Below are 15,691 nucleotides of genomic sequence, written 5' to 3'. Positions count from 1 at the left end.
TATTTGTTACCCTTGTTTTGAATTCCAGCTTCAGCCCATTTTTCCGATTTAAGATTTTTTTTTTAAATTCCAGTGTTGTCTGTCTTATCTGTCTTACTTTCAGCCTTCTAGATGTGTCATGTAAGCATAGCAAGGAAGTTATTACATTTCTTTCTGCAAGTATACTGTTGCCTTGTCCAGTGTTCACAAAATCCCCCAAGCTTCTAACTGCTCAAATATTATGAAATACTTTGCTGTTAATGTTCCTGAGACATTGCTATGTATCCTATAGGACATTCAGAGAAGTCCAGTTGTTTTAAAATTTAGGTTAGCTGTTGGACCTCCTTTCTGAAAGTCACCCTATATCCTTTGTACCTGGAAATGATGATGGTGATGGTGTTCAGGTTCAAGCTGATTTTGCACCAGTTTTTTCATCCTCTAAATAACTATGAGCCTGATAAGGAAGCAGCTTTATATTCTCTTACTGAATTTGTCCATTATATGAAATCAAGCAGGATTGTGCAACTGTGTATGAAGGGGTGGCCTAACACTTTAAGCTTCTAACCTAATCCAAATAATAAAACTAATAAAAAGAATGCTATAATCACAGTTTGGGAGGGTTTATGCATTGATCAAAATCAAAGGAGCAGCTCCTTTGATTGAAATTGAAATTTGTGGTTTGCAGAGGCTGCAAAAAAGGTCTGACCATTTAGAAAGAAAATCCTTTTTAACCCTGCAGTTATTTCTCAGGGATGCCATCCTGTATTTCCTTAATCTTTTTTGAGAAGATGTGTACACTTGCTTTCAGTCACTATTCCAAAACACACACCTTTGTACGGTGTATACTCGCCCTCAGTGCAACTGGTGAAGCTTTTTCCTGTGCTTTTCCTTGAAGATTAGGCAGTGGATTTGGTATTTGATGAATAAGATTTTTGGTCCCAGGGTGGCTTGCATCCAGAGTATGCAGAGGGTGTGCAGAGGGTTGGATATTGTGTACCTAATGAAGAAGCTGGTGGTGCACTGCTCAGTAGGAGACTCCCCATGTTCTCGAAAAGCAGCTTTAGAATCTGTATTTCTGAGCTGGGTCTTTGGGGAGAGAGGCTGAAAGAGTTCCTTAAAATCAGGAACTGTTTGCTCCCTTTCTTTGAGTGGGTTTGTGGTGAAAGAAAAATTTAGCGATAGGTTTTTTGTTTTTCATCCTGGAGCTACTTAGGCTGCACTGTCATTTCACTGCAGCATAAGACTGTAAAATATGATACATAATTGCTCTTTTCAAAATGTTCTCTTGCACCACTGTAAATCAGGAGAATGTCCTCTGAAAATGGTAGAATTATTCTCATTTTACTCAGTGAGAATATAATTAAAGAGACTGGAAGGCAATGAAATGTAGCAGTAATGAAATACATTCGACGACAGAAATGTTTCTATCTTTCCCTGCTTACAAGAAAGATGGATGATGCCATCCTGATTGCCTGTAGGCTTATGGTCCAGGTGTAAAGCTGTTCAGCTTTGGGGAGGTGCCTAGAAGTGTGACTTACTATGGCAAGATTCAGGCAAACCTGATATCTTAGAACATCAGCTATATTTTAAGATAAAAAGAAGAATATAAGAATCACAAGAAATCAAAGAAAAGTGATGGAGGTCATCCTGGATCACAGTTGCAGGCTGAAGTCTGCTAGAAAGTGTCTGAATCATCTCTGAAACTTCTTTGGAAAGGAAAGGGCTTTGCAAAAGCTGATAAAAGTGATGCAGTCTTAACTCTTCTCTGCTGTTGTTCTTTACAAGACCTGAGTATTTCTCCCCAGGAAAGCTGGGACAGTTTTTTTTCTGCTGTCCTTTTCCCTGATTTGGCAACTTGAAGAGACTGGCAGGCCATTTTCTAAAACATCCATCAGTCATCAAGAGAGAGCAGGACGACAGAATCACTAAAGTAACATGGAAGAAGTGATAGGTAACATCAACATCAACAATTCCTGTTAAGCAGAACACGTGATAATTTAGGGGATAAAGCTGAAATATCACTGAACCTTCAATAGTTTTAGGAAGCTAATCTGTTGTGTAGGGAGAATATCTATGCAAAATTTTCTCAAAATGCTCTGGAAACACTCAACCTTGTTGAAGCAGGGGGCAGCTCACTTGATTATTATTAGGCATTTTACAGGATGGTCTGTCTTTTATTGTTTTATTATTTTCACACATAAGTCTCAAAGTGTGTTACAGGGTGGTCAATAGCATTGCTCCTGCTGTGCTGCAAGGCCAAATAAGAAGTCAGGGTTGATAATTTGCCTGAGGTTACCCAGAAGCAGAGCAGAGGACTCCAGAGTGCCTGTTTTAGTACATTATTTACACAGTCAGTGTTTCCTGAGAAAAGTCCAGCTGGGGAAGGTTGGCACAATATATTAACACAGACAGCAATCACATCAAAGAGTTTAACACCTCAAATTGACAGAGGTAAAGTGGGAGCACAGGGGGATGCATTGAGTTTCTTCTAGCCTCACAGCAGGCTAAGAGGAGAAACATACCTCCAAGCCAGGTGCCTTGCCTTGCTGACAAGCAGCTCAGGCCAGGCTGGCTCAGCCAGGGTCTGTGATCACACTCTCCTGAGCTGAGCTGAAAACAACCTGTTTTCACCTGGAAATGGAAGAGGCAAGTGATAATATGAGATACTTTTATTTTGCACTAGAGTGAAATTCTACGAACAGAAAACTCTCCAGCACAGAGGAATAAAATAGGAAGAGAATTTAGAAATGCTGTACCATGTATTTCATATTTGGCAACTTGTACTTTGGAGTTAAAACAATTTCGCGTGTGCCCTTTTGAAATAATGAGGCTGCATGCATGAAGAATGCATCCTATTTCCCAGGGAGCCATGTTTTAAAAGTAGAAAAAAGAACACTTAGCCATGGAGCATTAAATCAGCTCATGTAGTTAGCTGACAAGCTTTCTCACAGAGATGAATGTCCCAGAGTGAAGCTGAGGAAGCAAGGCTTAGGAATGTAAATATTAGTGGGTGTGCAGGAACGTAAATTAGAAAATGTGACAGTTTTAATGACTTGCATTTATTTTCACTTGCTGAGTTCCCTGGCTACCATCAGAAGCTGAATGTTAGGTTGCTAGCAGAGAAGGCACAGGGCAATAGGGACAGGATAAGCTCTATTCCCATATTGCCATCGAGTCTGCAATAATGACGTATTACGTGATGTAAAAAAAGAACTGATAGAAAGAGGAGCTTCCTAAAATCTCCCCCATACATGGAAGTACCATGTAGGATTACCTGTCACCTCAGCAGGAGCTTTCAGACCACTGAACACTTGAATCACATCATTATTACAGACACCTCCGGATTCCCTGATGGAGGTTTTTCCATTTTGCTTGGTAGGATTATAGATGAAGGATTAAATAGCAAGTGAATCATGTGACAGCGAGCAAATGCCTACATGATGAAAACATGGTGACTGGAGGAGGCCTTTTCATTTCAAAATATTATGTGGACCAGAAGACACAGATACAAGGCATTATGGTGCCTAATACTGCTTAGGTGCACAAGGCTTGTGTGTTGTGCCTGTATTGAGCATGAGATCCTCATAAGGTCTGTGGGTATTTTAGATCACCTAGAACAGAATTGCCCTGGTCTTTGTGCACTCCTGGAATGGAAACATTAATGGAGTTGTTTTTCATGACACAGGCTATGGCAAGCTGTATTTACAAATAGATACAGCTTTGTCTGATTTAGTTTAGTTTTCAATGTCAATTTCAGTCGGGTAGTTTTGTGCTTGACTGTCGTGGAACAAGAGGTAACAATCCACGGCCTCAGTGATATCAACCCTTGGACAGCGCTCAAAACATCCAGCCATCTAACAGGCAAATGCCAAAGCTATAAACCGGAGTGATGAACCACCTGATGCTCCTTCCCTCCTGTACCTTCTGCTGTCCCACAGATTCAAACTGGATGAAGCTCTATTACCAAGAAATCTGCAGATTCTGAGTGTTACCCCTTCAACTCTGCTGCATGTATGAGAAGAAAAACGGGAAACAGGACTAGTATATTTCCATGCCATTTGTTATTTTATAGAGCTGGTTTTTACATCTGTTTTTATTTGATTTCTCTATAAAATTGCCACAATAGACTTGTATTAGATATTTTGCTGAAAAAGAACAGAAGGCACTTCATTTCACTAACCTGCTTTCAGAAGTTGCAATTTCTCTTCACTTTTTTGCTTTTTGTAATTTATAGCTAAGTAACAGAGAAAGAACAACTCTAAAATTTGCTTGTAAGTCCAAGTACATTCCAGGAGCATTATTTAGATGTCACTCTGAGAATATGTATTATTGCTTTCTTATTTAATTGGGTACAAATAAAATCCAACATCTGATTTGGGAATACTTTTGTGTCAATTTAGGTTATTTCCTGACTCAATTTGGTGAGCAGACTGTGAGTCTCATTACTTGAGTAGGTGAGTGCAAAAGGCTTGTGTATAAAAGGCTACAGTTAATTGTTTTAGCTGAAAAGATGGAGAGAGTAGAAAGAGGATTCACATCTATAAGCTGATTTTTTCCCCCTCTCTAAACTTTTTTTTTTTTTTTACAGGTGATGGAAATTAAAGGACAAATGATTCATGTGCCAGAATCAAACTCCATATTGTTTCTGGGTTCCCCCTGTGTGGACAAGCTGGATGAGCTGATGGGCCGAGGCCTCCATCTTTCAGACATACCTATCCATGATGCTACTCGTGATGTCATATTGGTTGGGGAGCAAGCAAAGGCCCAGGATGGCTTGAAAAAACGAATGGATAAGCTGAAGGCAACGCTAGAATGTACACACCAAGCCCTGGAAGAGGAGAAAAAGAAGACAGTAGATCTCCTCATTTCTATTTTCCCTGAAGAGGTGGCTCAGCAGCTGTGGCAGGGGCAGCAGGTTCAGGCCAGGAAGTTTGATGATGTCACCATGCTCTTCTCAGACATTGTTGGCTTCACTGCCATCTGTGCTCAGTGCACGCCCATGCAGGTCATCAGCATGCTCAATGAGCTCTACACGCGCTTCGACCACCAGTGTGGATTCCTTGACATCTACAAGGTAACAGCTCAAGTGTTAACTTAGCAAAAGAAACTGAAATGAAGGCAGAAAAAATCCCAGTAGCTTTCTTCCTAAATTGCAGACCTTCCTCAGAAAAATAAGAAGGCAATATTTTTTTTGTGTAAAAAAACCCAGATCTGAAATATGACCTTTGAAACGCAAATGCTTCAATATGAAACTGTCATCATGGTAGTCCCATGGAAATATAGGCCTCATATTCCCACTTCCTTATAGAAATACACATCTGCTGTATTATAGCCTGGTTTCCTTTAGATGACACGTCAGTCACAGCATTCTAACAATGAAGAAGTGCACAGTGATGAATCCTAACCCAGGCTGCAGCTCCTTGGAGGCACTCACTTTCAACTTGAATGGTTCAGGATCTAGGCATTTATCTTTCCCTTGAAAGAGCTAAAATTTTCCATAAGGAGCAGAGCATTCACTAAAAAAAGTTATTATAAGGAACTTCAGCTTCCACTGAAAAGCAGGAAGAGGACAGCATATGTCAGTGCATGGTAAATGTAATGAATGGGACATGGCACTGGTGTGCCATGCTCCAAAGGAAATGTCACACATGTTGGTCCTATTAGAGAACTCACCTTCACTTCCTTAAATGGATTTGGTGTCCAGTATGTATTTGAGAGAAAAAAGGGAGAGGTAGAATTTAATAAATGCACTGAAGATATTAGCAGTGTAATTATCCTGTGAAACCTACAGCCTGTTTTGTATATGGAATGCCTTTAATTTTGTGATAGAAGACATAGGGGAAGTCTCTTTTTATATGTTAATACACATGAGAAAAGAGATGTGGTTGTAAAATTATATATTGACTTTATTATATGCCTGAGGTTTGCAAACTAACAGTTTTCAAAGTATTTAATATAGTATTTGTTGATAAGCTGTAGAGAAAAAGGTCTCAAAAATGTCCTGCTCCTTTAATTTCTAGGCTTTAATGCACTTTAAAAGGAAATGGAAAATAATTACTATCTACCTAAATAATAATCATGGCTGAAAAGCTACAGCATGTACCTTGGCTAGAACTGAAAATAGTATAGCTAAAGGTTGGTAGGGCAGTTTACAAAAGTAAACAAGTACACTTGTACCAATAAAGAAGTTTTGGGCTCCTGGTTTAGGGATTTGTTTTACTAATGCTCAGAAGCCAAAGACCATCTTGGGACATGAATGCAGTGGAAGGTACCAGCCCTAATTTGAAAACTGTTCTGGTGGTGCTGTCAGAAAAGATGGTTGGTGTGATCTCAGTTTGTATTAATCTGATGTTGCTGCACTGGATTATGACCCAGCTTCAAGAACAGGACTTGAGGAACTTCTAACCCAGAGTCAGGAGGATACCAAGGAGGATACCTAGTGACCCTGCTGTGTGTTCACATGGGTGTGCTCACTGTGTTCCCAGATGATTAATTACAGCTGTTTTGAAGCATTCAAAACATCTTTCGTTGAAAATTATATTTGCATGGGAATAGGATATAAAGTATGCAAAACTCTATTATCTGATTGTAAAGAAGGTTGGTTGAGTCCTGCGAGAACACTAAGAATATCATTCCTACTTATGCATAGGAATGATCACCACCACTACAATTATGATTTTTTAAGTTATTGTCAGGTAGTGAATTTTAGATACTTAATCACCACTCTCTGTACCCAGCCCACCTCAAAGATATACTTGTGTAACTAGGCTACAGAAATTTATCATGTACAAATGACCTAAATACATAAATTTTAAAATTTGCTTGTTTTTAAGCAGCATGGCAAGTATAACTTGCAAAGATTAATTGGTGAATGCATCTGAATACCAAATTTACCATTTTGTAAACAGAAAATTAGGTAAAATACAATAAATAAATTCCATGCTGTAAATGATTTACCCAGCTTTACTCTTACAGAATTTTGTGTTCAGAACCTCACTCCTTCTAATCCAGCAATGAATGTAATATTTTCATTTGTCTCATGCTATTCATCCAGGGATGTTCACAGAGAAATATGGCACAGAAAGAACAAAGATCCTCACATTTAACTAATCAGACATAGAGAGCAAACATAATAAACTCTTGGAAACAGACTGAAAATCCTTGGAGAGAGCTGAAGGGTGATGAGTTAGACTTTGAAATTTCCTGGAAATTAAAGTAAGTAGCTATAACTGATGAGGTAGGGAAAGCTTATCCAATGGATGGAGGCACAGATAAGAATGGCACAGACAGATGATGGGCTCAGAAGATGAATTTCACAGCAGCATTTTGAATGGATAGCAACAACGACAGATTACATTTGTCCAGGCTGAGGGAGAACATTGCCGTAATTGAGATGCACGGTGGTATGACCTGGGTGACAGCTCTAGCAATATAGAAGAATCTGTGGTTTTGAGAGTGAAACCTGGGAAAGAATCTGCTGACATATAGCCTTGGTGAAAGGATTAGGAAGGATATGCTCATGATAATCGCAGAACAAGGAGGTGAAAGAACTGAGACCTGGTGATGCATTGGGAAACTGGGACTGCTGACTATCAGAGCTAATTATATTTGGCTTGGAGTTGAGGAGTGGGAGAAAAAGTCCAGCAGAAAGTGCAGTTCAGGCCAGTGTAGCTGCAGATGTTTGGCAAGCTGGTGTTTGGGGACATGCAAGTAGAAGCATGGACTCCAGGAGCAGAAGTCATGGGAGAGCTATCCTGGTACATTTTGAAAGCTGTGACTTTGGGTAAAATATGTCCTGTTGGCCTGACTGTTTTGACCTGTTTTTCTCTGCATCTGAGTTCCTGTTATTTATCAGACAAGTACTTGGAAATGATGCTTTAGTTAAGCCCTCTCTTTATCAAATAAGCAATTTAGATATGCTGCAGCCATGTCTTCTGGCATTCAAACTTAACCCTGCAGTCTGATATCTTCCCTGCTTAAGATTCCCCACAGCTTCTGCTTCTCCTTCATGTAATATATATTTGACATTGGCTCATTTACAATATTTGTTTCTTGTTGACTCCTTCTGCCTTTGTAGGCCTGCTTTCTCAGCTCTCTTCCCCACAGTTTCCTTTCTGAAGCATTTTTCTCTTGCACTCTTTAACTGTGTAAAGGTGACATTTATTGAGCATGTTTTTTTGGCTGCATGCTGGGTAGTGTCAAGCCAAACAGAGCAGAACCAGGCCTGATTCTGTAGGTGTTAGTTTCTTTGTCCTTTCTCTACACAGGGCAGAATTTGTCCTTGAAAACATTGCAGCTTTTCTCTGACACTATACTTTCTCTGAAGTCCTAAGTCCCACTTTCCTTGACTAAGCAGAGAATCCTAAATGTCTTTTGAAAATGAGCTGTGGTCAGCTGCCAGAATTTCTTTGCTATACATCTTCATCATAAACATTTTAATTGAAAGTTTATTGATTATTTATATAAGACAATATAATTACATACATTCATTTTACAGTCAGAATCCAGAACTTCGTTGTGTGGATTTCTGCTTTCTTTTTGGTTTCATTATTTGGCTAAACTGGCACTCTCTCAGCAGTACCACATGCAGTTTCCTTGGGCTTTTATTCCTGGCAACATGATACACTTAGTATGTTAGATCTTTATTTTCTGATTTTATATGCCTAATACTGTATACAGCCTTAATGTTTGCCTGTTGTAAAGACCCAAGACTAAAAAATGATGGGAAATCTGGACTTTCCTGCAATCATTCAAGACTGATACTCACCAGTGTTGAAAAATGCTTATATTTAGGTTGTGATATAATGCTTTTAGGAATGTAATTTTAAACTCCCATTTTTTAAGAATATCACTTTACATTTCTGTACTGGTAGTTTAAGTTGCAGAAATCTGTACTTATTTTGCAGAAAATGCCAGTACATTCTCAGTACCATGACTGTCCCCTCTTGAGAACTAATACATCTTGTACTCAAATACAAGTATTTGTACATACTTGTACTTGAATAAATGTTCTCAACCTTACTATCAGTGCTATAATGACTAAAGAATACATCAGTAAGCAGGGTCATGAGCTTCAGATTATTCTGAAGTTTTCCAGGCTTTATGTTTAATAAGTTAAACAGCATAGTCTCCAAGTTTTCATGTAAAATCTGTGGCCACTATTTTTGCCATCTTTCCATCCAGTTTTACTCTTTTAAGTTCTGTGCAAATACATGACCATTTTGAGAAGTTTTGGAATTCAAAACTTCAGCTTAGGCTTTGCAAAATGCAGGAAATGCAATTAAGATATATAAAATGATAGTGATACTCTTACATGAGCAATACAGAACACATAAAATATTACAAGATACCTTTTTTTTTTATTGGAATGGTGCAGTTCTGAGCATTACCAGTGCACTAGATGTTGCTTCTTCCTGATAGCTTAAAGTCAGTGGGTTTTGAATGTGTAATAGATGAAAAGGGGCTATAGAAAAAAATTTCCATAGCCCAGATGCTTGCTCTCTCTGCAGTGCCATCCAGCCTGGTAGATCTGTCTTCAGCACACTGTTCTGTTTGGGTCCCACCACAGAGGGTTCCCAAAACTTCTTTCTCCTGTCTTTGAGCTGACACCTTCTTCTCCTTGAAGTCTTTGCCTGTTGGACTTGTTGGCACACTGGCATGTCTCACTCCAGTGTGAAGTTAGAGCAAAGCCAGGACAGCTATATCTTTGGGGAACCCAGAAGTGTTCTTGGGTTAAGGGGAAAAAAAAGCAACAAAAAACCTATGAAAAAAACAAACACAAAATGTTCCACGGATTTTCCCTGCATATCTGATGTAACACCACCAACTCAAGAATATTTTAAGACTTCCCATTACTTTAAGCATGTATTTTTCTCCAGCCTTATGGACAATTTACACTTTCTGTCTTCAGGGAGATCTGTGGACGAAGCAAACAGACAGTCAGGCTCCAGAAGAGGTATTCTTTGCTTTATAAACATACAGCCCTGCACAAAGCACTAAAACATCTGTGCATGTTCTCCTGCAATACATCACCCAAGAATTCTCTAAAAAGCCTAGCACTTCTGTTTCTGTATATAACTACTTCTCTTTTCTGTGTATAACTACTTCTCTACTTCTTCAGTAATACCATACTTGTATGTAATTACTTTTTTTCCTCTCTCTCCTTTCACTTTTCTCTCATCTGGAACACACACATTTGTTTGTAACTGCCCTGGTCCATTTCTCTCAAGTTGCATGGGAGCCTTAGTGTCTGTGTCCAGCTTACAGGTTCTGGGAGCACTTTTCAAGTCCTCAGTTTGTATGTGAAGCCTGGCTATAAGCTTTAACATGAATAGGACCAAGAAGGGTGTCCTGCCTGCTCCAAACTGAGGAGCAAGCCCACATATTGTGGCCAGGCAGGAACCACAGCTAAGGGCATTCCCTCTTGAAGCACACAGGTCTCCCTGATCCTATGTCCTTTGTTTTATTCTGTCCAGTTTTTCCACCTTCTAAATTTTATTGCCTCTGAGGGACTGGAGAAAACTCATTTCACTTTCCATCTGCGTTGGCTCTTTTCATTTTTAAGCCGTCTGGCTGGACTTCCATGTACCAAGATGCAACATTTTCATTCATGAACATGGAGGATACTTAAGTAAACTAATAGAAACTAGATGACATAGGAATTTCAGAACACATAAATTAAAGCTTGTATAACCTTGAGAAAGATATTCTGGTTCACTAGGAGTTTAAATACTGGGGATACCTAAGGCAAATTAAGACCACACTTACATTGGGATAAGGACAGTCACATTAAACTGAAATGTGTGTCTTGGGTCATACATTATTATTTTAATATTTTCTTATTTTGTTAAACAGTTCTGCACTTTGATACTGCAATAAGGCAGAATGCCAGCCAGGAAGTTTTCTGTTCATCAGAGATAATTGTTCTGATTTTTGTAGTTTCATATTTGCCTACAGAAGAGAGAAATAATTTATGCACTATGAATTTTGTGTTCTGTGGCTTTTGTGTGCAAACCTAATGCTGATGTCATGTAAACTACAAGTCTTCTGACATGACTCTTAACTAATGGAAAAAAACTCTCTTTTAAGATTCTAGGTAGTAATTCTACGTGGCAAATATTGTTTGTCTTTTTTCTTCTGTAAAGGAAGTAGCACTCTGAATTACAGTGTAGATGAAAGAGTTTCTTCATGTATTGCATACTGAAAGATCTGTACTTAAGACTGCTAAGGTGCTTTAGAAAGAGTTCAAACACAGCTCTTCCTGCAAAATGCTCCTGAACTTGACAGTATGTAACATCATTAAATTCACTAAAAATAAGATGCCCTCAGGCCTGGTAAGAGCAATTGCTTCTTAATTAGGCTCCTGGGAAAGGAGCTTGGTTTTATAGGAAGTCACTTCTTTTGAAAAATGAGCTTTACAAGAAGAACAGCGTTCTGAACTTCATAGGTGGATGCCTGTAATCCCTCCCTTCTCACATGGGAGGACATTTCCTGAAGTATTTCCAAAAGCAGAATGTCATGTCATAAAAGTGTTGCAAAGTTACCTTGAAACTTGGGCACAAGATTTCACTGCCTAGGAATTAATTTTTAAAAGATTAGAGACAGAAGCTAAGAGATTGAAACACTAAGTAAAATCTGAAGGACATTCTTTGAAAACAAGTGTATTCTCAGATCCTATCTTGGAAACTTTATAATCCTGTCCAAAGCAGAACGTTTTTTATAATATACCAGAGATTTGAAAGTCTATGAAGAGCGCTTTAATGCTGACTAATATTGTTAAGCTTCAGCAGTGTTGCAAAATTCAACTGTTTCAAAGCTTTGCTGACAAATCTTTGCTGTGGAAAAAACTTAGAGAAAACTTTAAAATGTAAACAGAATTAGACCTTAATTTGTATTGACAAACAGCAAAAATCCAAACGGGTTTTGTTTAATTTGAAAAAGGATAGTATTCACTCTTTGCAATGTCAACAGAGATGTGGATCTAGACCTACCTCAGGATCAAGAATACCTAGTCCAAGCTCAGAGAAGGCTTTTCTGAATTGCACTTACACCACCTCAAGAGAAAGAGCACACACACTTAATGTCTCAGGGAAATAACCTTATCTGCTTACCCTCCAGCATGTTTATTTGTTATTTCTTTCCTTAGAATCTGTGGTTTAGATTAAATGACTTGTTCAAGTCTTTGTACTATAAGCTGCCCAAAATACTTCACATCTGTTCTCCCTCTGCTTAGTGATTAATAACATCCCCTGACCTGCATGCCAAAATATGCATGGCAAGATCCAGGACTTTTTGAGCTAAGCAGGATCTTGCTGTTGTGCTGACAAATGGTGTCATAGCACTAGCAGCCAGCACACTCATGCAGTCCTTTTCCTGCCTTGGGGTACTCTGTGGGAGCAGGAACATGCCCACTGTGGTGCACTTTCCAAGGCACAGAGCTCCCCCAGATTCTTCTGCGAGTTTCGTGAACTAAGGCTGTGGCCCACATAAACCTCTTTTTCAGGCAATGCCCAGAAAAGCATGATGACAACATGGGAGGGGTCTTGCACGTTAAATCACAGTCTGGGCATGGATGCAGGCAATTAAGCAAAGATATACAAATTTGCATCCTGCTGTACTAAATGGGAAAAAATGAGGTTTACAGAATTCAGGATGGAATACGTTATGCCTTGAAAATTCATTTTTGTCTTCATTTACTATAGAAAGATTATGGATGAGTAGACTGTATTGAAGCTTCATTTTTGTGTACTGATGCTTGATAATGAGTTCCATTGTGAATGGGAGCATTGTAAGGTTATGACTGTGGGAACAATTTGGGTAGAAGAAAATATGGCAGATATCAGTGAGATCTTAAGTGAGAATATGGATATTAAATAAATCGTTCCTGTGATGAGTGCTGAGAGTGCTGACTTAAAACTAAAATGGAGAGAATCTCCATTTTCTTCAGTTTTTGTCCCATACCAGTTAAGAACTGTCCTGTTTGCTGCTGGACTAGAAGTCATGGACAGGAACAATGAAGCCCAAATGATAAATCTGAAGTACCATGTTGCCATATACCACAGCCTTTGCCTTATTCTCCTGCTGTACAACTTAGGGCGAAAAACAGATTAAAGAAAAGCCTTTGGGAGATAATAACTTCAAAGGTTTCCTTTAAAGTTAGACTTGCAAGAATTTCATTTTAAGGCTGAATTTCACTGTATTCCTTTAGAGGGAAGATATTTCAGCTTTCATAAAAGAAATATATAGTTTTGAGGTACTGTGTAGTTCAGTCTTGCAGATGGAATGAAATATGGATAAACAGCATAATGAACATTTTGTGAAAGCATAGGTCTTCACTATAGGCTGTGATAATTTCCCATGCAATGTTGATTCATATCCTGTATTTTGGCCTCATGCTGGGATGAAACTTATAAAACCATCTCCTTTACTATTTATATGCTCCCATGGAAATGCAGCCTGGGTGTGCAGGAAGTTAAGATGTGCTCCAGTAAGTCTAGGCTGAGGAGTATGTATAGAACTTACTCTGACTTTGCTTCTTAAGAAATGAAATCCAAGTCTTCAGATCAAAATAATATGAATCAATGCTAGAAGACACATAGAGCAAACTTCTGTCTAGCATTTTCATTTTGAGATTTACCTCCTAAAATAAAAAGATTATATTCTTTATCCTCATATTTGCTGAAGCATCTATTAAAATCTTCACTGTCTGCAGATGCTTTAAAAAGCTTCTTTTTATCTGAGTAAGACCTTGTTGTCAATAAGTTTCACAGGTTTCTGTGTCTCCTAATCCATAAGGATCTGATTTCGTTTTTTTCTCTTGCTCTCTTATCATCCACCACTGTGGAAAGCCCATTTCTATCCCCTCAACTGTCATGAAGCCATCTCTGTTCCAGTGTGGACAAGCTCAGCTCTCCCAGCCCTTTTTCCCAGGTGCTCCAGCCCCCAACATCTTGCTGGCTCTAATGAGTTGGATCCAGTTTGTCAATCTGTCTTGCACTGAGGACCCCCAAAGTGGATGTGGATCTGAGTCTAACAAGTGTTGAGCAGGGGGTGATTGGCACTTCCCTGGCCTCTGTTCATACATCCAGAATGTCATTGCCATCTTTATTCCCAGGACTCATTGCTGGCTGACATTTACTGCCCAGCAAGACCCCGAGGGTCTCAAAGAGCCACTCTTCAGGAATTTTGCTGTACCAGTTCCAGATAAATTCTTTCCCAGGGACAGGACCTCACAGATGTCCTTACTGAATTTCATTAGCTTCCAATTCATCCTGCTTGTACAAGTCACTCAGGATGGCAGCCCAGCCCTAGAGCAAATTGACAATTGACCTGTCTCCCCCATTAGGTATCAACTTTAGGTTGATGCAGGTGCAGATATTGTTATCAAGAAAAACACCCCACACATTTTGTTATAAAAGAAAGATACATTTTAAAATTCTAGATTATTTTTACAGACTGTATTTTAAAAAGTGTTAACTGCTCAGTACACATTGTATACACTGAGAATGCTGTATTTCGGTAGGAGAAGGTAAATGTGCATAGGAAACAGGCAAAAGGAGAGGCAGGTTAAGATAGAGAATAATGCTCTTCAGTGCAGGTAAAAAAAATGACCCAAACAAACTGGAAAAGTTAGTTTTCTCAGAGAGAATAGTTAAGAGATGAACAGAAGAGCATTAAACTGCAATTAGCTAAAGCATTACCCCTTTCCATGCTCATTATTTCTGTTGCCTTCACTCTCAAGCTCTTTAAGAGGAAACTGATATAATTGCAACTGCTGTTATTATTTCAGCTTTATAAAATAAAGTTTTATGGAGTATCTCCCAGGAGTAGGATAGTTTCAGGCTATTGGCAGATTACTCATTTGTGATAAGAAACAATTTAGTAGTGATCTTCTCTTCAGCTAAACATAGCATATACACTTTGTACACTGTGTCTGTAAACAGGGTGTGGAGCACAGAGAAATTGTTTAATATTCCTAGTTTCCTTGCCAACTTAAAATTACAGTGATTATGAGCACATACTTACTTAAGCAGAAATAAATATTTCTGGTGATTAAAATAGCAGAAAGGGGGGAGACCACAAGCAGGATTTGATGCATATGGAAACTCAATTCAATTGGAAGAAACATCTGTTACTCTATAAAAAGAAGGGTAAAGACATCAAGACATGGCTAAAGAATGTCTAAGTCTGGTTATTCTATCTAAACTTTATGTGTATGATACACTTATGCAGATTATGCAGATTACCCATATATGTCAGTGGAAAACACACACAAAAAATTTGAGCAGCATAATATATTTTTCCTCAAACATGGCCCTTTTCTCAAGGAAGAGAAACCTTTAACAGATATTTGATATGCAATTCTTACATATTTGCTTTCCAAAGTAATCCTTTATTCTGGTCATCTGTGTGTAGCAGGAGTATCCTGTTGTTCTTTATCCTGAACTGGAAGGCAGACTCACTTTTTATTTCCAATTTATTTTTTAAAAAACATAATTGAACAGGCTATAAGGGACAGTGACATAAATCATTTTAGGTTAAATGGGTGCTAAATATTACAACCCTTATGAGTGAGATAATAAATATGTATGCAGCCCTATTTTAGAGATGAAAACAATAGTACATACTTATATACCCTTCAGAGGAAGGTGGAGGACCTACAAAAGACATGCTGTTAAAGGTAGGTTTTCTTCCTGAAAAAAGACAGCAACTT

The 15,691-nt window shown here is 38.6% G+C and overlaps 1 protein-coding gene across 2 annotated transcripts in view; it reads left to right on the top strand.

Moving 5' to 3' along the window:
* Nucleotides 1–15,691, top strand: part of GUCY1A2 (guanylate cyclase 1 soluble subunit alpha 2) — a 150,286-nt gene that overhangs the window by 71,495 nt on the left and 63,100 nt on the right. For both annotated transcript variants that reach the window (XM_021529359.3, XM_085593422.1), the window contains exon 5: nucleotides 4,568–5,053. In XM_021529359.3, the coding sequence (XP_021385034.1) occupies nucleotides 4,568–5,053 (486 nt within the window). The remainder of the gene's footprint in view (nucleotides 1–4,567; nucleotides 5,054–15,691) is intronic.

Source organism: Lonchura striata, chromosome 1 (assembly GCF_050655825.1).
Source record: "Lonchura striata isolate lonStrDom1 chromosome 1, ASM5065582v1, whole genome shotgun sequence".
NCBI lineage: Eukaryota > Metazoa > Chordata > Aves > Passeriformes > Estrildidae > Lonchura > Lonchura striata.
Note: the sequence above shows the minus strand (reverse complement) of the source record. Positions and strands in the feature narration are given on the sequence as shown.